The sequence below is a fragment of the Dendrobates tinctorius genome, unplaced genomic scaffold, assembly GCF_039654945.1.
Source record: "Dendrobates tinctorius isolate UK_male_01 unplaced genomic scaffold, ASM3965494v1 ptg000019l, whole genome shotgun sequence".
Classification (NCBI taxonomy): Eukaryota; Metazoa; Chordata; class Amphibia; order Anura; family Dendrobatidae; genus Dendrobates; species Dendrobates tinctorius.
The window spans coordinates 71,151,833-71,166,967 of NW_027361687.1; the positions used below are offsets into that span (position 1 = coordinate 71,151,833).

The 15,135-nt window shown below is 44.5% G+C and overlaps 1 protein-coding gene across 2 annotated transcripts in view; it reads left to right on the forward strand.

Annotated features, from left to right (window-relative positions):
* Positions 1–15,135, forward strand: part of ADAMTSL4 (ADAMTS like 4) — a 236,808-nt gene that overhangs the window by 41,741 nt on the left and 179,932 nt on the right. For both annotated transcript variants that reach the window (XM_073567228.1, XM_073567227.1), the window contains exons 3-4: positions 7,068–7,816; positions 9,638–10,724. In XM_073567228.1, coding sequence (XP_073423329.1) covers positions 7,068–7,816; positions 9,638–10,724 — 1,836 coding nt within the window. The remainder of the gene's footprint in view (positions 1–7,067; positions 7,817–9,637; positions 10,725–15,135) is intronic.

A 15,135-nucleotide genomic window follows, 5' to 3' on the forward strand; every position in this document is an offset into this window, starting at 1 on the left:
GCAAATGTGAATTGATATTGAGTTTGCTTATATAGCACTTTAAATTAGGTAGCATAATTTAAAATTTAGACAGTTAATTTGTTTGTAACGTTCAAGAAACCGTGCCTCCTATATTAGGAAGTTTAGTATAAGACATGTTTATTCAGCACTGCAAAATTTTGTATGTTCCTGTATTGTTAACTCTGCTTAAATTGCAGCCCGCGGACGTGCTGTGTTTAACGGGGGGAATGTGGCGCCCCTGAGGGTTCAGTTGCCACAGAGGTACTGCACCTCCTCCTGAGGTGTGGTACCCCACCATCCAGGTGAGTTGGAGGCTCCTAACCATGCTCCAACACTCGCATCCCGCACAACACGGTAGTCCAGTAAAGCCACATTGCGGCTCCCTGCTCAGAGTGTAGCAGAGCACCTTTGGTGGCTCCCTGCTTGGAACACAAAACGTGCTGGGAGGCGGGTGGAGTTTAGAATACATAAAAGAGTGGGAAGGTTTAGAATTTCAGTCAGTTCGAGGTCAGTCGGAGAGACACTCAGAGAGGAGTGAGGAAAGAAGATCCCTGGGAGAGGGATGGAGGAAGGAGTGCTGCAGCTGCCTCAGTGATCTGAGCCAGCTGGCACGGGAAAGGTAAGAAAGAGAAAGACATTGAACTGAAACTTGATCTTCCATGAGAAGGAGAGATTAGTACGGAACGAAGGAGTAAAAGGGAACAGAGGACGTGGGTTAGAGGAAGAACCCTGCCTAGAAGTTTTAAGCGCAAGGCCGGGGCCCGGTCCCCGAGGTTGTATGGACACTAATGATTCTGCAGCAGACACCAGTGGAGTAGTGGGCTGTAAATGCACTACTCTCATTTAAGACTTGGGGGCACAACAGCAAGATTGATAGTGAGCCGGGACTCAGGAGTAAGGAGTCCCCGAAGCAGGCTACAGCTGTCTGCCGTACAAGTAGAGTTCTTGGGAACATCTGTCAGGAGGCACTCCAGTGTAACTCAGTACTAGGAGTACTTCACACTTAAAGGCGCTATAAGAGGAGACGTTCAGAAAGGCACATGTTGGCGGAGTGTTGGAAGGGAGCATTCCATCTGGCCTGGAGGTTGATTGAGTCCCTGACCCGGAGGACACGGCACGGAGGCGGGCACCGGTGTGTACTACAGACTGTGAGTAAAGCTTTGGAACTACAAGCCCCGGTGTCCTCCATTCATTCCTGCGCCAACACACCTGGTACCGCTACATCTGGGTACCAGCTTCTACACTGCCCACTCCTCTCAGCTACCCCTACATCCACACTGCTCTGGGACTACAGCTCCATCTGTGGGGAGCTTCACGATCTTGGCTGCAACACACCACCAGTCCCAGAGGATCTGCATGCAGCGTCGGCTTAACATCTCCCTTGCCGAACACCACAGGTGGCGTCACGAACTATTCATCAATTCTGTTTCATTGTTCTTTCACCCCCTTTTGCCATGGAGCCCCAGGGCCACGGACCGGGTCACAGCTTCCGTGACAACTCCCATTGAGATCAACGGGCCCGGTGCCGAGTACCCCGATAGCCCTGGCCGGGCGCTCCATTGGCAATAGACAGTGCTGTATTTTTTTAAGTAGGTTTTGTTTTTTAGGGATGGGGAATTATATTTTTGTATATATTCATATACTTTGGCTCCGATTCAGAATTCTGGCGTAAAAAGCTTTGAAAAGTCACACCATTTTCTGACAAATTCGACAGAGTTGGGTCGGAACAGAGGCATGGTAGGACATGATGACCCATTCTCATCAAATTCATGATAAGGGGTGCCTCAAATCTTATCAACTGGAGTAAGATTTGTGGTGGGGCGCACGCAGAGGCGCAGGTCACTTTGCACCTTGACAATTTAATTAAGAGACTTTGTCCTCACACTCCATATATCCCCCTCATCAAGACCCGCATGAAAAATAGCAGCCTTGATGAATCATGGTCTTATAGCTGCCATATATTAGACTAAAATTGTCTAAACTTGCTGATATCCACTGGCTTCGCTGACAGTCTAATATGCATGGGGTGTTCCGACTCAACCCTGACATCATCTCATTAGAATCCATCATGTCCTATTGTGGTCTGCTGATCCTTTTGTTCTCGGCAAGGCAAGCCACCGCCTGAGGAGTCTGACAGAGTCTCCCTCGTAGAGAATACAGGAGAACTCCTGACAATGGAGGATTTGGGAGAGATAGCTGCCTGCCTAAAGATCGGCTGAAACATCTATGAAACCACTTAGACCAGGTTCATACTGGATATTGGTGTTACTGTTTTGGTACTGGCAGGGCAGTGTGATGACTATTCATTTCTCATTGTAGTTTTTGCCGTGAGCAACAAGGATTTTAGGCAACCTTGGCCTGACTAAAGTTGAGTATGATTGGTATATTTTCTCCCACTCCAGTGTAAATACAAGCTCAACCAATAGTCCATATGTATTCAGTGTGGAGGACATTACCAGACACTTAGCTTCCAAGAGGACAAAGAGATCAAGCATTTTGAAATTGAACATGCCCAATCCTTTTTTCTTTCTAATGTTGAGTGAGGGATAGTCTGTGGACCCCCATACACATAAGATGGTTGTCCTAATCTGGCAGAAATCAACGGGTTCTGAAAAATGTACCTGACATATATAGACAACGTAAACCCCACAGGACTCTGAGAATTACTGTTAGGACATAATCTAAGCATGGTTGAAAGCTGGCCATACATCAAAGAAAGGTGAAATCTTAAAAAAAATATATGGTAATAAAAAAAAAAAATCGAAATATTTGATGTCTTCATACCATAGCACACAAGTTAAGGCGAATGATTTATGGCCCCACCATCTACAGAACATATGATTGAATCCAGAATACTTTGGTCGTTTTCATAGTTAACTTTTGACCCTTGATACCTCTACTCTTTTATCTTGGACTTTGATGGTTTCTGCTCATGCCATGAGAAGACAAACTGGTCATCCTGCCCTTGTGATCATTCTTTGGTTGATGGACTAGTAAAACTAATGTTGTCATCCCAACGCCCCAGGACTTTTGGTAACTTGACTCACATTATAGACTATGGGATGGTTTTCATTGCCGTAAGATTCTGTAACATGCAGAAACCATTAGCCTCTCTCCACACCAGTAAATTACTACTCTGCATCAAAGGGCTGAAGGTCTTTATTGTGTGATCCATTGGAGGTTTTCTTGAAAATCTAAGATGTAGAAATTGGAAATAGGTGTTGGATTTGAAACAAGATTTACAGGACTTCTGGGTCAGAGAATGACCCATAGTCTGGGCAACCTTAATGAGTTTTGTAAAGGCTAAAGGAGCCTTGTTGGTTGTAGTGGAGTGGCGGCTATCAATTAAAAACTATCTCTCAGTCTTAGTAGTGTATATTTTGGGATCATAGCACAAAATTAAGTAAAAGGGGCCTGGAAAACTAATTTTCAAATACCCTATTAGGAATTTTGAGTTTCATAGATGTTGGATTACTTGGAGCAAAAGGTGGCTTCAAAGATTTCTCGAAGACCTAACATGTCCATTTGTTTTACGTAGAGCTTATTAATTTTAATAAGGACTGTGTAATGCATAGTTTCTCCTGTGGTGGTGCTGTAGGGAAATCTAAAGGGGGTTTTACACTAAGCGATATCGCTAGCAATATCGCTAAAACGTCACTGGTTTTGTGACGTTATAGCGATATTGCTAGTGATATCGCTATGTGTGATACTTACCAACGACCGGCTCCCCCGCTGTCCATCGCTGATCGCACGAGAATGTCCGGCTCCATTTCTCGTCGTCTGCTTCCTGCTGGGCTTCCTGCTGTGACGTCCAGCGACGCGTGGAGGCGGGCGGGAGGACGCAGGATCGCTGTGTGTGAATGGTAAGTATCGTGCGCTGCGTCGCTGCTGCATCGCTGTGAGATCTTTCTGTATGAAAGCTCACTAGCGATCATTTAGCGATGCACCAGCTATCCTGACCGGGTCGGATCGCTGGTTGGATCGCTGGTGCATCGCTAAATGTAAAAGGGCCTTAAGACTTGCAAAGTTCTACCACAGATCATATCTGATTGCTGTGAGCCTTGGGACTTTTGTGTAACCTTTTTCTCTGAAGATGTCTGAATATGCTGTCTTTGCTATTATTCATTACCTCCGTTATGAGGGAACCATGCTTCACTGCAGATGAAAAGGTAGTAATGTTATCCCTGCCAGAGCAGCTGTGGTCAGGTAACGGTTATTTCTTTTACAGACATGTTATGGATTCCAATCTGTTCATATGTTCTTCAGGGTCTGAATGCTGGGTAAAATCACTAAGGACCCTAATGTAATGAAATCTTTTGTAGTTGTCACCCAGTATTGACTAGAAATGGCCAAACACTCTCTGCTGTTCTCTCACTATCCAAATTCACCCCAAAATGGTTACTACATTCCCTGCCTCTGCTTTTAAACAGGCTATGATATTCTGTACTGATTAGCTGTGCCGTGACATGCAATATAAATAAGTTACCCGATGTGTACCTTAGAAACCTGCATGCTCGTGGCGGAAGCTGTGAGCATGCAGGTTTCTAAGGTACACATCGGGTAACTAAGTGAAGCGCGCCGATATTTACCTTGGTTACCAGCTCCCAGCACCTGCTTAGAGCGCTGGGAGCGTCGCTGATCGTTGGCTCCTGCTGCCACACGCAGCGATGCGCACTGGCCAGCGGGAGAGCAACGATCAAAAAACGGCCGTGCACGATCAGCGATACCCGGCGGGATGGGGCCGGTCGCTGATCCCAGTCACACACAGCGATCTTGCTGGTGAGATCGCTGTGACGTCACAAAATCAGCGGTCTCACTAGCGAATTGCTGTGTGTGACGGGGCCTTTAGGCTAAAGTTTGAATTCCTGGGTAAATGTGTCTACCTCTCTCTAAAGCCTGTATTTATGGGTAGGTAGGATCCTGCTGTAATTAAAACCACCACATGTTGAAGGGGGTGTGCTTGGTCAGAGAGCAAATATACAAATGACAAAAGACTAACTGGCACTTCCAGGCTAATGTGAACAGGTTCATACTAGGAACAGCCACCTAATATACAAAAAAAAGTTGCACTCTGTCGTGCTAAAGCATGTAGACATGGAATATATGAAATATAAATAGCAATACTGCTCTGAATAATAAGAAAAAATTGAGACGCTTAGCGCATAATTTGTGGATACCTCTCTCATAAGCCTGTATTTATGGGTAGGTAAGCTTTTGAGAGTAATATCCACATTTACCCAGTAATTCATACTTCAGCCTAAGAGAGGTCTTCACACTAGACACGTAGGTTCCCAGCAGCGTGAGACCACCTTTTCGTTGGTTGCTGGGCATGCATGAATTGGCAAAATTATGTACTAAGTATGTCAATTTTTTCTTATTACCAGAGCAGTATTGCTATTCATATTTCATATATTCCATGTCAACATGCTTTAGCACCTGATGAAGACGGATCCTACGTCGAAACGCGTTGTGGTTTAAGCCCATCTCTTGTCTGAGTCTCTTTCCTGCGCTCCTAAGACCGTTTTCCATTTTCTCAACATGCTTTAGCAAGACAGAGTGCAACTTTTTTGTATGCATTATATATGGAGGTGGCTGCTCCTAGAATGCACCTGTTCCCATTAGCTTAGACGTGCCAATCAGTCTTTTGTTATTTGTATGTTAGCTTACTGACTGAGCACTCCGCCCTTCAACATGTGGTGGTTTTAATTACAGCAGGATCCTACCTGCCCATAAATACAGGCTTTTGAGAGAGGTTTCCACATTTACCCAGGAATTCAGACTTCAGCCTAAAAAAGGTATTCACACTAGACACGTAGGGTCCCAGCAGCATGATACCACCTTGTTGTTGGTTGCTGGGCATGTATAAATTGGCCAAATTGTGTGCTAAGCTTTTTTCTTATTATCCAGAGCAGTATTGCTATTCATATTTCATATATTCCATGTCTACATGCTTTAGCATGACAGAGTGCAACTTTTTTTGTATAGTGACTTGCAATATGATAGCTATGATAGCTTCTAGTTATTGTGAGGTAGCCCACCCAAAGTCATGTGATCCTGCTCTGCCTGATGCAATCTTCTGCAATATAAAAAAAATGGTGGTAGCCACTTTAGGCAATTTGCACAAAGTGAATCGCAAAAATTCATTATGAATTAAATTTTCTTTGAATTGTTTTGCCTCTCTAATTTGCTGCCACCTTGAAAATGTTACGTATATCTGTCGCCCTGTGGGTGCAGGGTCTAGATTGCGTTCAGATGGCAGCACATGATGTATGGCTGACCGTAATAGAGCTTCTGCTGTCAGGAATCTCAGTGACAGTACATACCATTCTTACAAAGGAGAATGTGAAGCTATTTCTGACTTGGCAAAATTCATTCTTCTTTAGTAACAAGCCATTGTGAAGCAGCCCCTTTATAGAAGATACAGATCGCAGCCCTGATAGGTCACGCAAAGTCAAAGACGAGTGCAGCACTATTTTGTCCCTCTCTCATAAATCTGTCCATGAAAGATTTAGTAAATTGATATCTGTTTGTGCTTCAAACATTCAAGGTCCAAAGTAATTATCTATTTAGTTAAAATGGAAATTCACTTTGTTTGTAGGGGAACATAGAATTTTTTTATTATGCTTTGGATGGACCATACCATCTTAATATGTCTGGGGAATAATGACGTCCATGGGACATTGCTTTGTGATGAGTTGCTTATGAAGACATTTGTATTAAAGTTTATGGAGGAGCTGACATCTATTATATGCTTTTCCCATCATCATCGAAAGGAAGTTATTACATGGACGATTAGCTTTTTCCATCCATATGGTATGTTTCCATCTAACACGTGTTGTAGGAGCTATATGAGAACAATGTGTTGATGTAGACGTGACTGTCTTTTGCTAGGTGAATTCCATCCTGTGGGATTTGCAGGTCTTAAAAAGATCTGGACTGGTGCTACATTAGTAAAAGTGTAGAAATATTAACCTCTTATGATATATGGTTAGCAAATGACTCTACAGGTTTGTGTTCAAAGATAGTGGACCAGTTTATAGCTTTCTTTGTGTCTCTATGCTTTACAGGTACCTCATCGGAGATCTCGACAAACTTTGGAAGATGACCAGGTGGAGAATAAAATAACTGGCACATGGGGCTCCTGGGGAACATGGTCCTCATGTTCACAGACCTGTGGCCTGGGAGTCATCGAAAGAAGTCGTGCTTGCTTGTCTCCATATCAGCAAGTTTCTTGGGTACCAAGGCCAGAGCCAAACCCTCACAGCATTCTGCCACATCCAGAGCCACCTTTTCGAACTGAGAGGGAAAATCTTTACTCTGTGGGGCCTGCCAGGCCATTGTACCCTCTTCATAGAGAAAGGGAGATTGCAGCTCCATTCATGGAGCCCTATATACCAAGAAACCCACCACCCAGTCGACATAATCAATTTAATCGCAATGCCCGAGAAGAAACATTTGCTGGTGGGTCTCAGCCTTCACATCCTAGACGGGATCAACCTCCTTATCACAGACCAACATCTAACCGAGGACGGACAGTGCCTCAGCCCTCAGAAACACTTTGGCAGCCATCACCACTGGACATGCCGCTCAGGCAGGATACACTACGTGCTTCCGAAACCATCTCCATTCATAGAAAACCCCAGCAAGACGTCCCTTTTAATAGAAGGAACAACTCACGTGTGGATGACTCTTCTCAACCATGGCCATTTTTTCCAGATTCCATCCCTCTTCTAAAACCTGACAACTGGGAGGAAACCAACCCAGGACGAGCATTGCCACCTCTATCTCCCACTAAGGAGTCTCGCTTTTCAAGAAGGTAGGAAACTCATGATTAAAAAAGGACCTGTTGATTAGATCAAAAGGTTAGCAATTCACCACCAAGGAAGGAATAAGAATAGCAAAGATTTCTAGAATTTGCCAATAGCTTACATACTTTGGAGGCAGTCAGTATGACTGCAATTCTACCTTTAGAAAGAAGGGTCCCAGCCTTTCCTTTAAAGTGGTTAGACCCTATTCAGGAATGCCCTCTCTTGACAGAGGACACAGTATCACGTGGTACCACAGGGTATGAAGACTTTTTATATCTTGGATTACTGGGGGACTTAGTTTGATCTTTGTTGAGGGACTCTTGAGTTTTTCATTTGACAACCATGGCTGTATGAACCCAAAAGTGGTCTCAAATGTCAAACATCTGAATGGTTTACAAGTCGTAGTCCTTTGGATTGAGAGATTGACATTAGTCATTCTTGCAAATTAGCAGACCAGATGTAGGGGAAGTCACTCAAATGTAATGCCTTTTAGAGGTCTCAACCAAAGGAATATGTCATATGACATACATGGAGGCATGAGAACAAAGACTATGAGGCATCCACCTGAATACATCCACTGACATAGGCTTTCAGGTGGAGGAATAAATCCCCTCCATACACATTACCTAGCTGTCGGCCAAATAATGGTTTGTCTGGCAGCTCTCTGGCCTGACTCCTCCATACAAAAGAGACCTCAGTCTCCTGAGGAAGCGATCTTGTGTTCTTTATTCCAGATCCGCTACGAGGCACCTCTGATGACAACTTATCGCTAGAGAGCAAAAGGATGGGCAGTCCAAAATTGGGCATGCTGGATTTTTAACTCTCTGATCTGTCGAGGTTCCCCTACACATTAGATTGTCGACCCAACCCATCGATATTGGGAGGTTCAGTTAATGCTCATGGCCTTGAGAGTCCTTTTTCGAGTCTTTATTCATTGGCCTTTTATCTAAGCCTTTAGCTGTAAGCTTGCGAGCAGCAGGGCCCTCACTCATTTTGATATCTAAATTATGCTTTTTCTCTAATGTCTTTATTGTCTGTACAAGTCCCCTCTAAAATTGTAAAGTGCTGAAGAATATGTTGGGGATATAAAAATTATTATTATAGTGGATTTGCCCTATTTTGCATGATAAACCTTCATCTTAATATATCTTTGATCCTTTTTTATTATCTTCGAGAACTGTTCACACGTAGAATAAATCCTCTATAAAATATCTACTCTCTTGACTTTGTGCTAGTTCTTTACCTACAGTTAAACTGTCTTGAGGTATAAATAACACATATTTACTGGCGTTAACCTATTGTCTATTTCCTGTACTGCCAGGCTATAAAACATGGGCCGCTTTACAGTGAAACATTATTTTTGAGAACTTTGAGTTTTTAATATGTTTTTAATGCAGCAGATGTGATTTTACAGAATAGCCAAAGCAATTCCGACATCAGATAACAATCTTGTTTATTTAAAGTCCGTGCTGGAAATTTCGACTTCATTTTTTTCTTTCTCTTTTTTTTTTTCTATACTGAGAGAGTTGGTTTAAAGCAATTAAATATCCTTTCAGCTTTCTTAATGCCTTGTATGGGCAGCTCCTTCACGGAATCTGTTTTCCTTTGTGAACACCATGTTTGTGCCAAGAATTACGGATGAGGTGAAAGGGGATTTTGCATTTTATTTTAGTCAAATGATAACATGGGCATTATTCTGAGTCATGGGTTTTCGTTTCGTAACAAGTGATGCACATTCATTATCGTTATCGGTTGAACATCATATTTATTTGTGTCTGAACGTAATTCATGGCATGGTACTAAAGATCTTAATTTTTTTTTCCTCATAGGTCTCGTGTAAGAAACGTAATAAAGCCTGGGAGATATGGTTATGGAAAATTACCATTTGCATTGCCCCTACATACTGAAAAAGATGATTCGCAACGCTTTAAGAGACATCACAAGTTAATGAACTTTGGCACTACTGCTAGCCCAAAGAGCGAGCGAAAGAAGGGCTTAACAGCAACCCAAAAGTCATTAGACAGCCTTGGAGAACATGGCAGTGAATCTTTAGGTCAAACTGTTGACTTTCTTGATGTATCTTCGAAAAAGATTACTCCAGATTTGAAAAAACCCAAGAGATCTAGTCAGCCTCATCAAGCTTCTTGGCCAGAAGAACATTCAAATTTTTCAGCTCTGAATGGTTTTCAGCGTAGACAATTTGAAGGAGAATCAGCAGAACATGGGTCACTTGTTGGTGGAGAAGGTGGAAGACAATATTTTAACCATGAAAGACATGACACCAATCTGCAGGATGCTCTCTGGGATTCTGGGAGAGAAAGAGAAGATGATGATCCACTATATCCCACTGAAAATGAGAAAAGTGGAACTAGCACCAGGACTACGAGGGTCAGTGAAAAGCTTGAACAGAAGATATCTTCAACTCAACCTCCACCATTGACAAAGACTTCTAAACCAATGCAATCTAAAATAAATGGTCAGAGAATGGATACTGTAATGAGAAAACTTATAGGTAGTCATCAAGCATTCAATGGGAAGAAAGATTACGATGAAGAGATAACACAAACTTCTGATGCTACAAATGATAAAAGAGTTGAACATGGACAAAACGGTCACAAATCTGATTCATCACACCGTCCTAGACCCCGTAGCCAAAGACAAAGTCCATATAGGCACAGTTCAGATGGTAGCAGGACATATCCAAGTATTTACAGAGACCAATCATCCAGATCTTTGCAAGGAGATGCTTGGGCATCACTAGGAAGAAACCCATCCCTTACCTTCGAAAGAGGACAAGACCCTAGGCAAAGTCAACATCAACATTCTGATGTTCCATTTTCCCTATATAATCCTGGAACAGAAGAAGAATTTCACTGTGCAGGTCCAAAGAAGCAATACAAGTCATGCACCCAAGAGGTATGGCAATATTCCATCCTAATTATTAGGGTGTGTGCACACGTTGCGGATTCTAGTGCAGAATTTTCCTCTCGGATTTGTCTTAATCCGCAGGTAAAATCACAGGTCAAAAGACCTGCGGTTTATCTGCAGATTTTCTGCGGTTTAGCCTGCGGGTTTCCCCTGCGGTTTGACACCTGCCATGGAGCAGGTGCCAAACCGCAGCGGAATCCGCACAAAGAATTGACATGTTGCAGATTTGAAACCGCAGCAAATCCGCGTGGAAAATTCTGCACCATGTGCACTGCGAATTTCGTTTTCCATTGATTATAATGATACTGTACACCGCAGCAGAAACTGCTGTGGATTCGCAGGACCAAATCCGCTGCGAATCCGCAGCAGAATCTGCAGCGTGTGCACACACCCTTAGAGTTCATATAATACAGCAGATTTTATGAACCACAAATGGTCTAAAAGAGTTTCTAGATCTTGTTCCATTTTGTTTTCTTAGTGTCACAATGAACCCACCTCCTGCAGTGCCTTAGATCAGGGTTCCCCAACTCCAGTCCTCAAGGCCCACCAACGGGTCATGTTTTCAGGATTTCCCTCTTATTGTACAGGTGATGCAATTATCACCTGGGCAATACTAAGGAAATCCTGAAAACATGACCCATTGGTGGGCCTTGAGGACTGGAGTTGGGGAACCCTGCCTTAGATCATTTTCAGATCCTATGATGAGTTTGGTCCAGTTCTGTGGAACTACTAGTCATCTGAAAGTTTCCTTATTCACAACATTTTAATTCAGAGTAGAAATTAGCAAAAAGTTTTATAAGATCCTGGTCAAAGATCCACGTCAGTACTCCTTGGTAGGGCAGTGTGAAGTTCCTCAAAGCACTAGGGCGCCTCTTGTTTGTGATTACTAGGAACATCATCATTACTAGGAACATCATGATTACAACATCATGTGAGGCCTAGTTGCTAGACCTCATGACATCGGCAGGGCCTAGAAATCACAAGAGGCATCAGGTATGTTGGTGTTCGAATGATGGCCAAGGAATTTCGCACTGCTCCAGTGTGACTATAAGGAACTCGGTTCAGGGTCTTGCAAATCTTTTTGCTCAATTTTTAATTGCTACTGCTCATCTTACACCAAATTCTGACTACTTGGTGTCATGGTCACGTGTGGCTGGACACAGCGCAGCGCCTCCAGCAGGGCGGATTTAAATGACACGCGTGACCCTGGATACACCGCCTCCAGTTGGGCGAATTTAAATAATAAAACGTGCAGCTGGATACGCTGCCTCCAACAGGCGAATTTCGGAAATACACGTAAGTCTGGAAACCCCGCCTCCAGTAAGGCGAATTTAAACAATAAAGGGGAAACCTGGGTAACAATAACAATGGTGGCCCTGCGATAGGGAAATGGGGAAATGGAGACCTCATGCACTCCCCTGAGTTAGTGTCTCTACACTCCTAACGTTCCCTAGGCCGGTTCCGCATCGGGCGCCACTCAGGATACCTATAAACCCTAGCTCGCCCTCCACCTACCCCTTTCTAGTGAAATGGCCAGTGCGGAAACTAATCCCACCACTGCACTAAACATGCATAAGAAAAAGAGACAAAACAGGGGAACACCACTTAGCTTTGCTCTGTTGCTTACGCTCCCAACAACAGAGCCCACCACCTGCGTGCATCTTTTCCTCCAACCGGATCCAACACCATAGTGCAGCCTTGGAGCAAGCAGAGTCCACCACCTGCGTGCAGCTGTCCAGAAACAGAGTCCAGCATATGAGTCCAGCATCTTGAGTCCAGCTTTCCAGCAACCGAATCCAGCATCATGAGTGCAGCTCTACACCATAGCTGCCACTCCACCAAGCCATGCAAGAACTCCTCGCTGATACCATAGCTGCAACTCCACCAAGCAATGCCATCCCTCCTCGCAGACACCATAGCTGCCACTCCAGGACTCTCACTGAGCTGCCCGGGACTCTCTTTCAGCTCCATCCTTCCCCCAGGCTTGCTTGTAACTGAGGACTAATCACCAACAGTGATTACCACACCTGACACTTTTATAGAGCAATCACACCTGTTTTATAATTACATGCACAAAACTAAAGTAACCAAGTGCAATGACGGTCACCACCACCGGGGGGGCAAATTTTAGAACAAAAGACACCACAGTGCATTTATCTGTCAGATCCAACCTGGTTCATGACAGTACCCTCCCCATAATGAGGGGCCTCTGGACCCTCAAGACCACTCCTCATTAGGGAACCACCTACAGCCGGGATGCCCAGATCCAGAGTTCACCCCAACCACTACCTGACACTTCAGGTTAATGACAAACGCACCGCTGGTATAGGCAATGTATGTTCTGGAGGCACCACAGATCTCCAAAGCACCGACCTGGGGAATGAGTTATGTATGTGTATGTTTGGAATGAGCTGGTAAGACTCCGCCACACACTTCCACAAGATGTATTTTGGTGGCCACCCATACATGATCGTTCACAAACAGGTCCGGACCTGAACGTTTATTGCCACACATTTGTTTGTCAAAATTCGGTGAACTCACACTGGGATCAGCAACAGAGGCATCCCCCTGTGTCACCACACTCACAACCCCGCTATTCAGCAAGGGAACACCACCCTCCAACCCTTTACACCATGAGGTCTGCGCCTCCCAGAGTTGGCTAATGGCGAGGGTTGAGATTTGCCCCTACTCCCCCGCAGCCACCTGCTCCTCACACCCGAGAGGGAGGGGCCTGGGATATGGAGGAAAAATACACTCCCTGGTCGCCTTCCTCCACACGACCAGGAGGGGGCGGCTTCTTCGGTGGTATGGAAGATTTGGCGTGAGCCCCACAGACTCTAACACCAGTCTGCTCACTACCGGGATGTACCCCTTCACCTCGGGGAACCCCAGACAGCACCATGGGGACACCAATTCCACCCACCTGTCTGGGTGCGTCCGCCTGTATGAGCAAGTCCCGCTCCCCAGCAGCGACTCTAGGGGGCTTCATTGCCAGCCGCTATTTGATTTTCCGGTTGAGTCAGAGGGAAGGCCCCAGACCCTGATTACTGCTGCTGGAACTGCTTACACACCATGCAGCGCCTCACTCACCTCAGTGAGGCCCAGCAGCAAATGCTCACAGGTCTGAACATGGCCCGAGGCTCACCAGAAAAAAAAGTAAGGTTGGTGATTATGCCAGGGTCACGCGTGTAATCTAAATCCGCCTGCTGGAGGCACTGTGTCCAGCCACGCGTGACCATGACACTTGGACTTTGGACAGACGGGCGTGATATTGAAATGGCCTTTATGCTCCCCAGTGACATATTTTTTAAATAGTTGATGATAGTGTCAGGAATACAATTTAGATTGATTTATTTTATAATTATAGTTGTTGGCTATATACCCCCACCACTCCTGTTTCCACTTTGAGTTCCAGTTGGGAACTTGCAGCTCTCTGGTGCCCCCTTTACCCTCAGGTCAGTCACGGAACTGCACCTAGGTTAAGTAGTTGCTGGAAACGCTGCCTTGTCGCGCACTGGCTAACAGGCACTCTGCAGTGAGGACAGTATGTATATCACCAGTCTCAGGCAGGAAATACACACATAAACCTCTGATCCGTTACTGCCAGGGTTTCCCAATACCAACAGGACACTTTGCTGCCACCAGTTCCTCGTTTGATACTAAAGCCTGTATTGGGTCAGAAACCCACCCACAGGTAGCGTAATTTGTCACGGAGTATGTGTCAGTTCGATAATAGAGCAAGGAAAATGAAGCTAGTAAATTTTTAAGTTTACTCCAGAAAATAAAGACAGTGTTTTCAAAAATACAAAAGATATCACAAAAGGAGACAAAATACAGTATGTACAACAGTTAGCAAATAAAAGGGATTAAAAGAGGAAACTTACACTCAGTCACAGATATGACGTGTTGATAAAGGGGAGGAGAACATTCCCAGGGCAAAGGGTCCTTCAGCACAGCATTGTGTAGCAGGTTCTCCAGGCATCTGACATCCCCCTCAACATGCATCTGAGCTTTATGCTTTTCTCTTGTTGACCTGACTATGTGGGCTGAGATGGAGGATGTACGCCCCTTTGCTAAAAGTTCTTAAAACTTCTACTTGCCATATCTCTGGCTGGGGAGCTCACAGAGTGACGACAGGGGTATTAAATTTTCTTTTACAAAATTATCTTTCTTTTGAGACCAAATATGACACGTCTGCGTGTCACTGGGGGAAGAAACCATTTCCCCGGCTTCTGAAGAGCACACAGGCTGCAAAGCCTTGCTGTGTGTAGCCTAAATTATACTGATTCTGAAAATATATGTCTCCTGTCTCTAGGATTAATGTGTGTTATACAATTCGAGCTTGAATAGACAAAGGAAGTTTTAAATCATTGGCGGGAGAATCTGCTCTGAGCTGGCC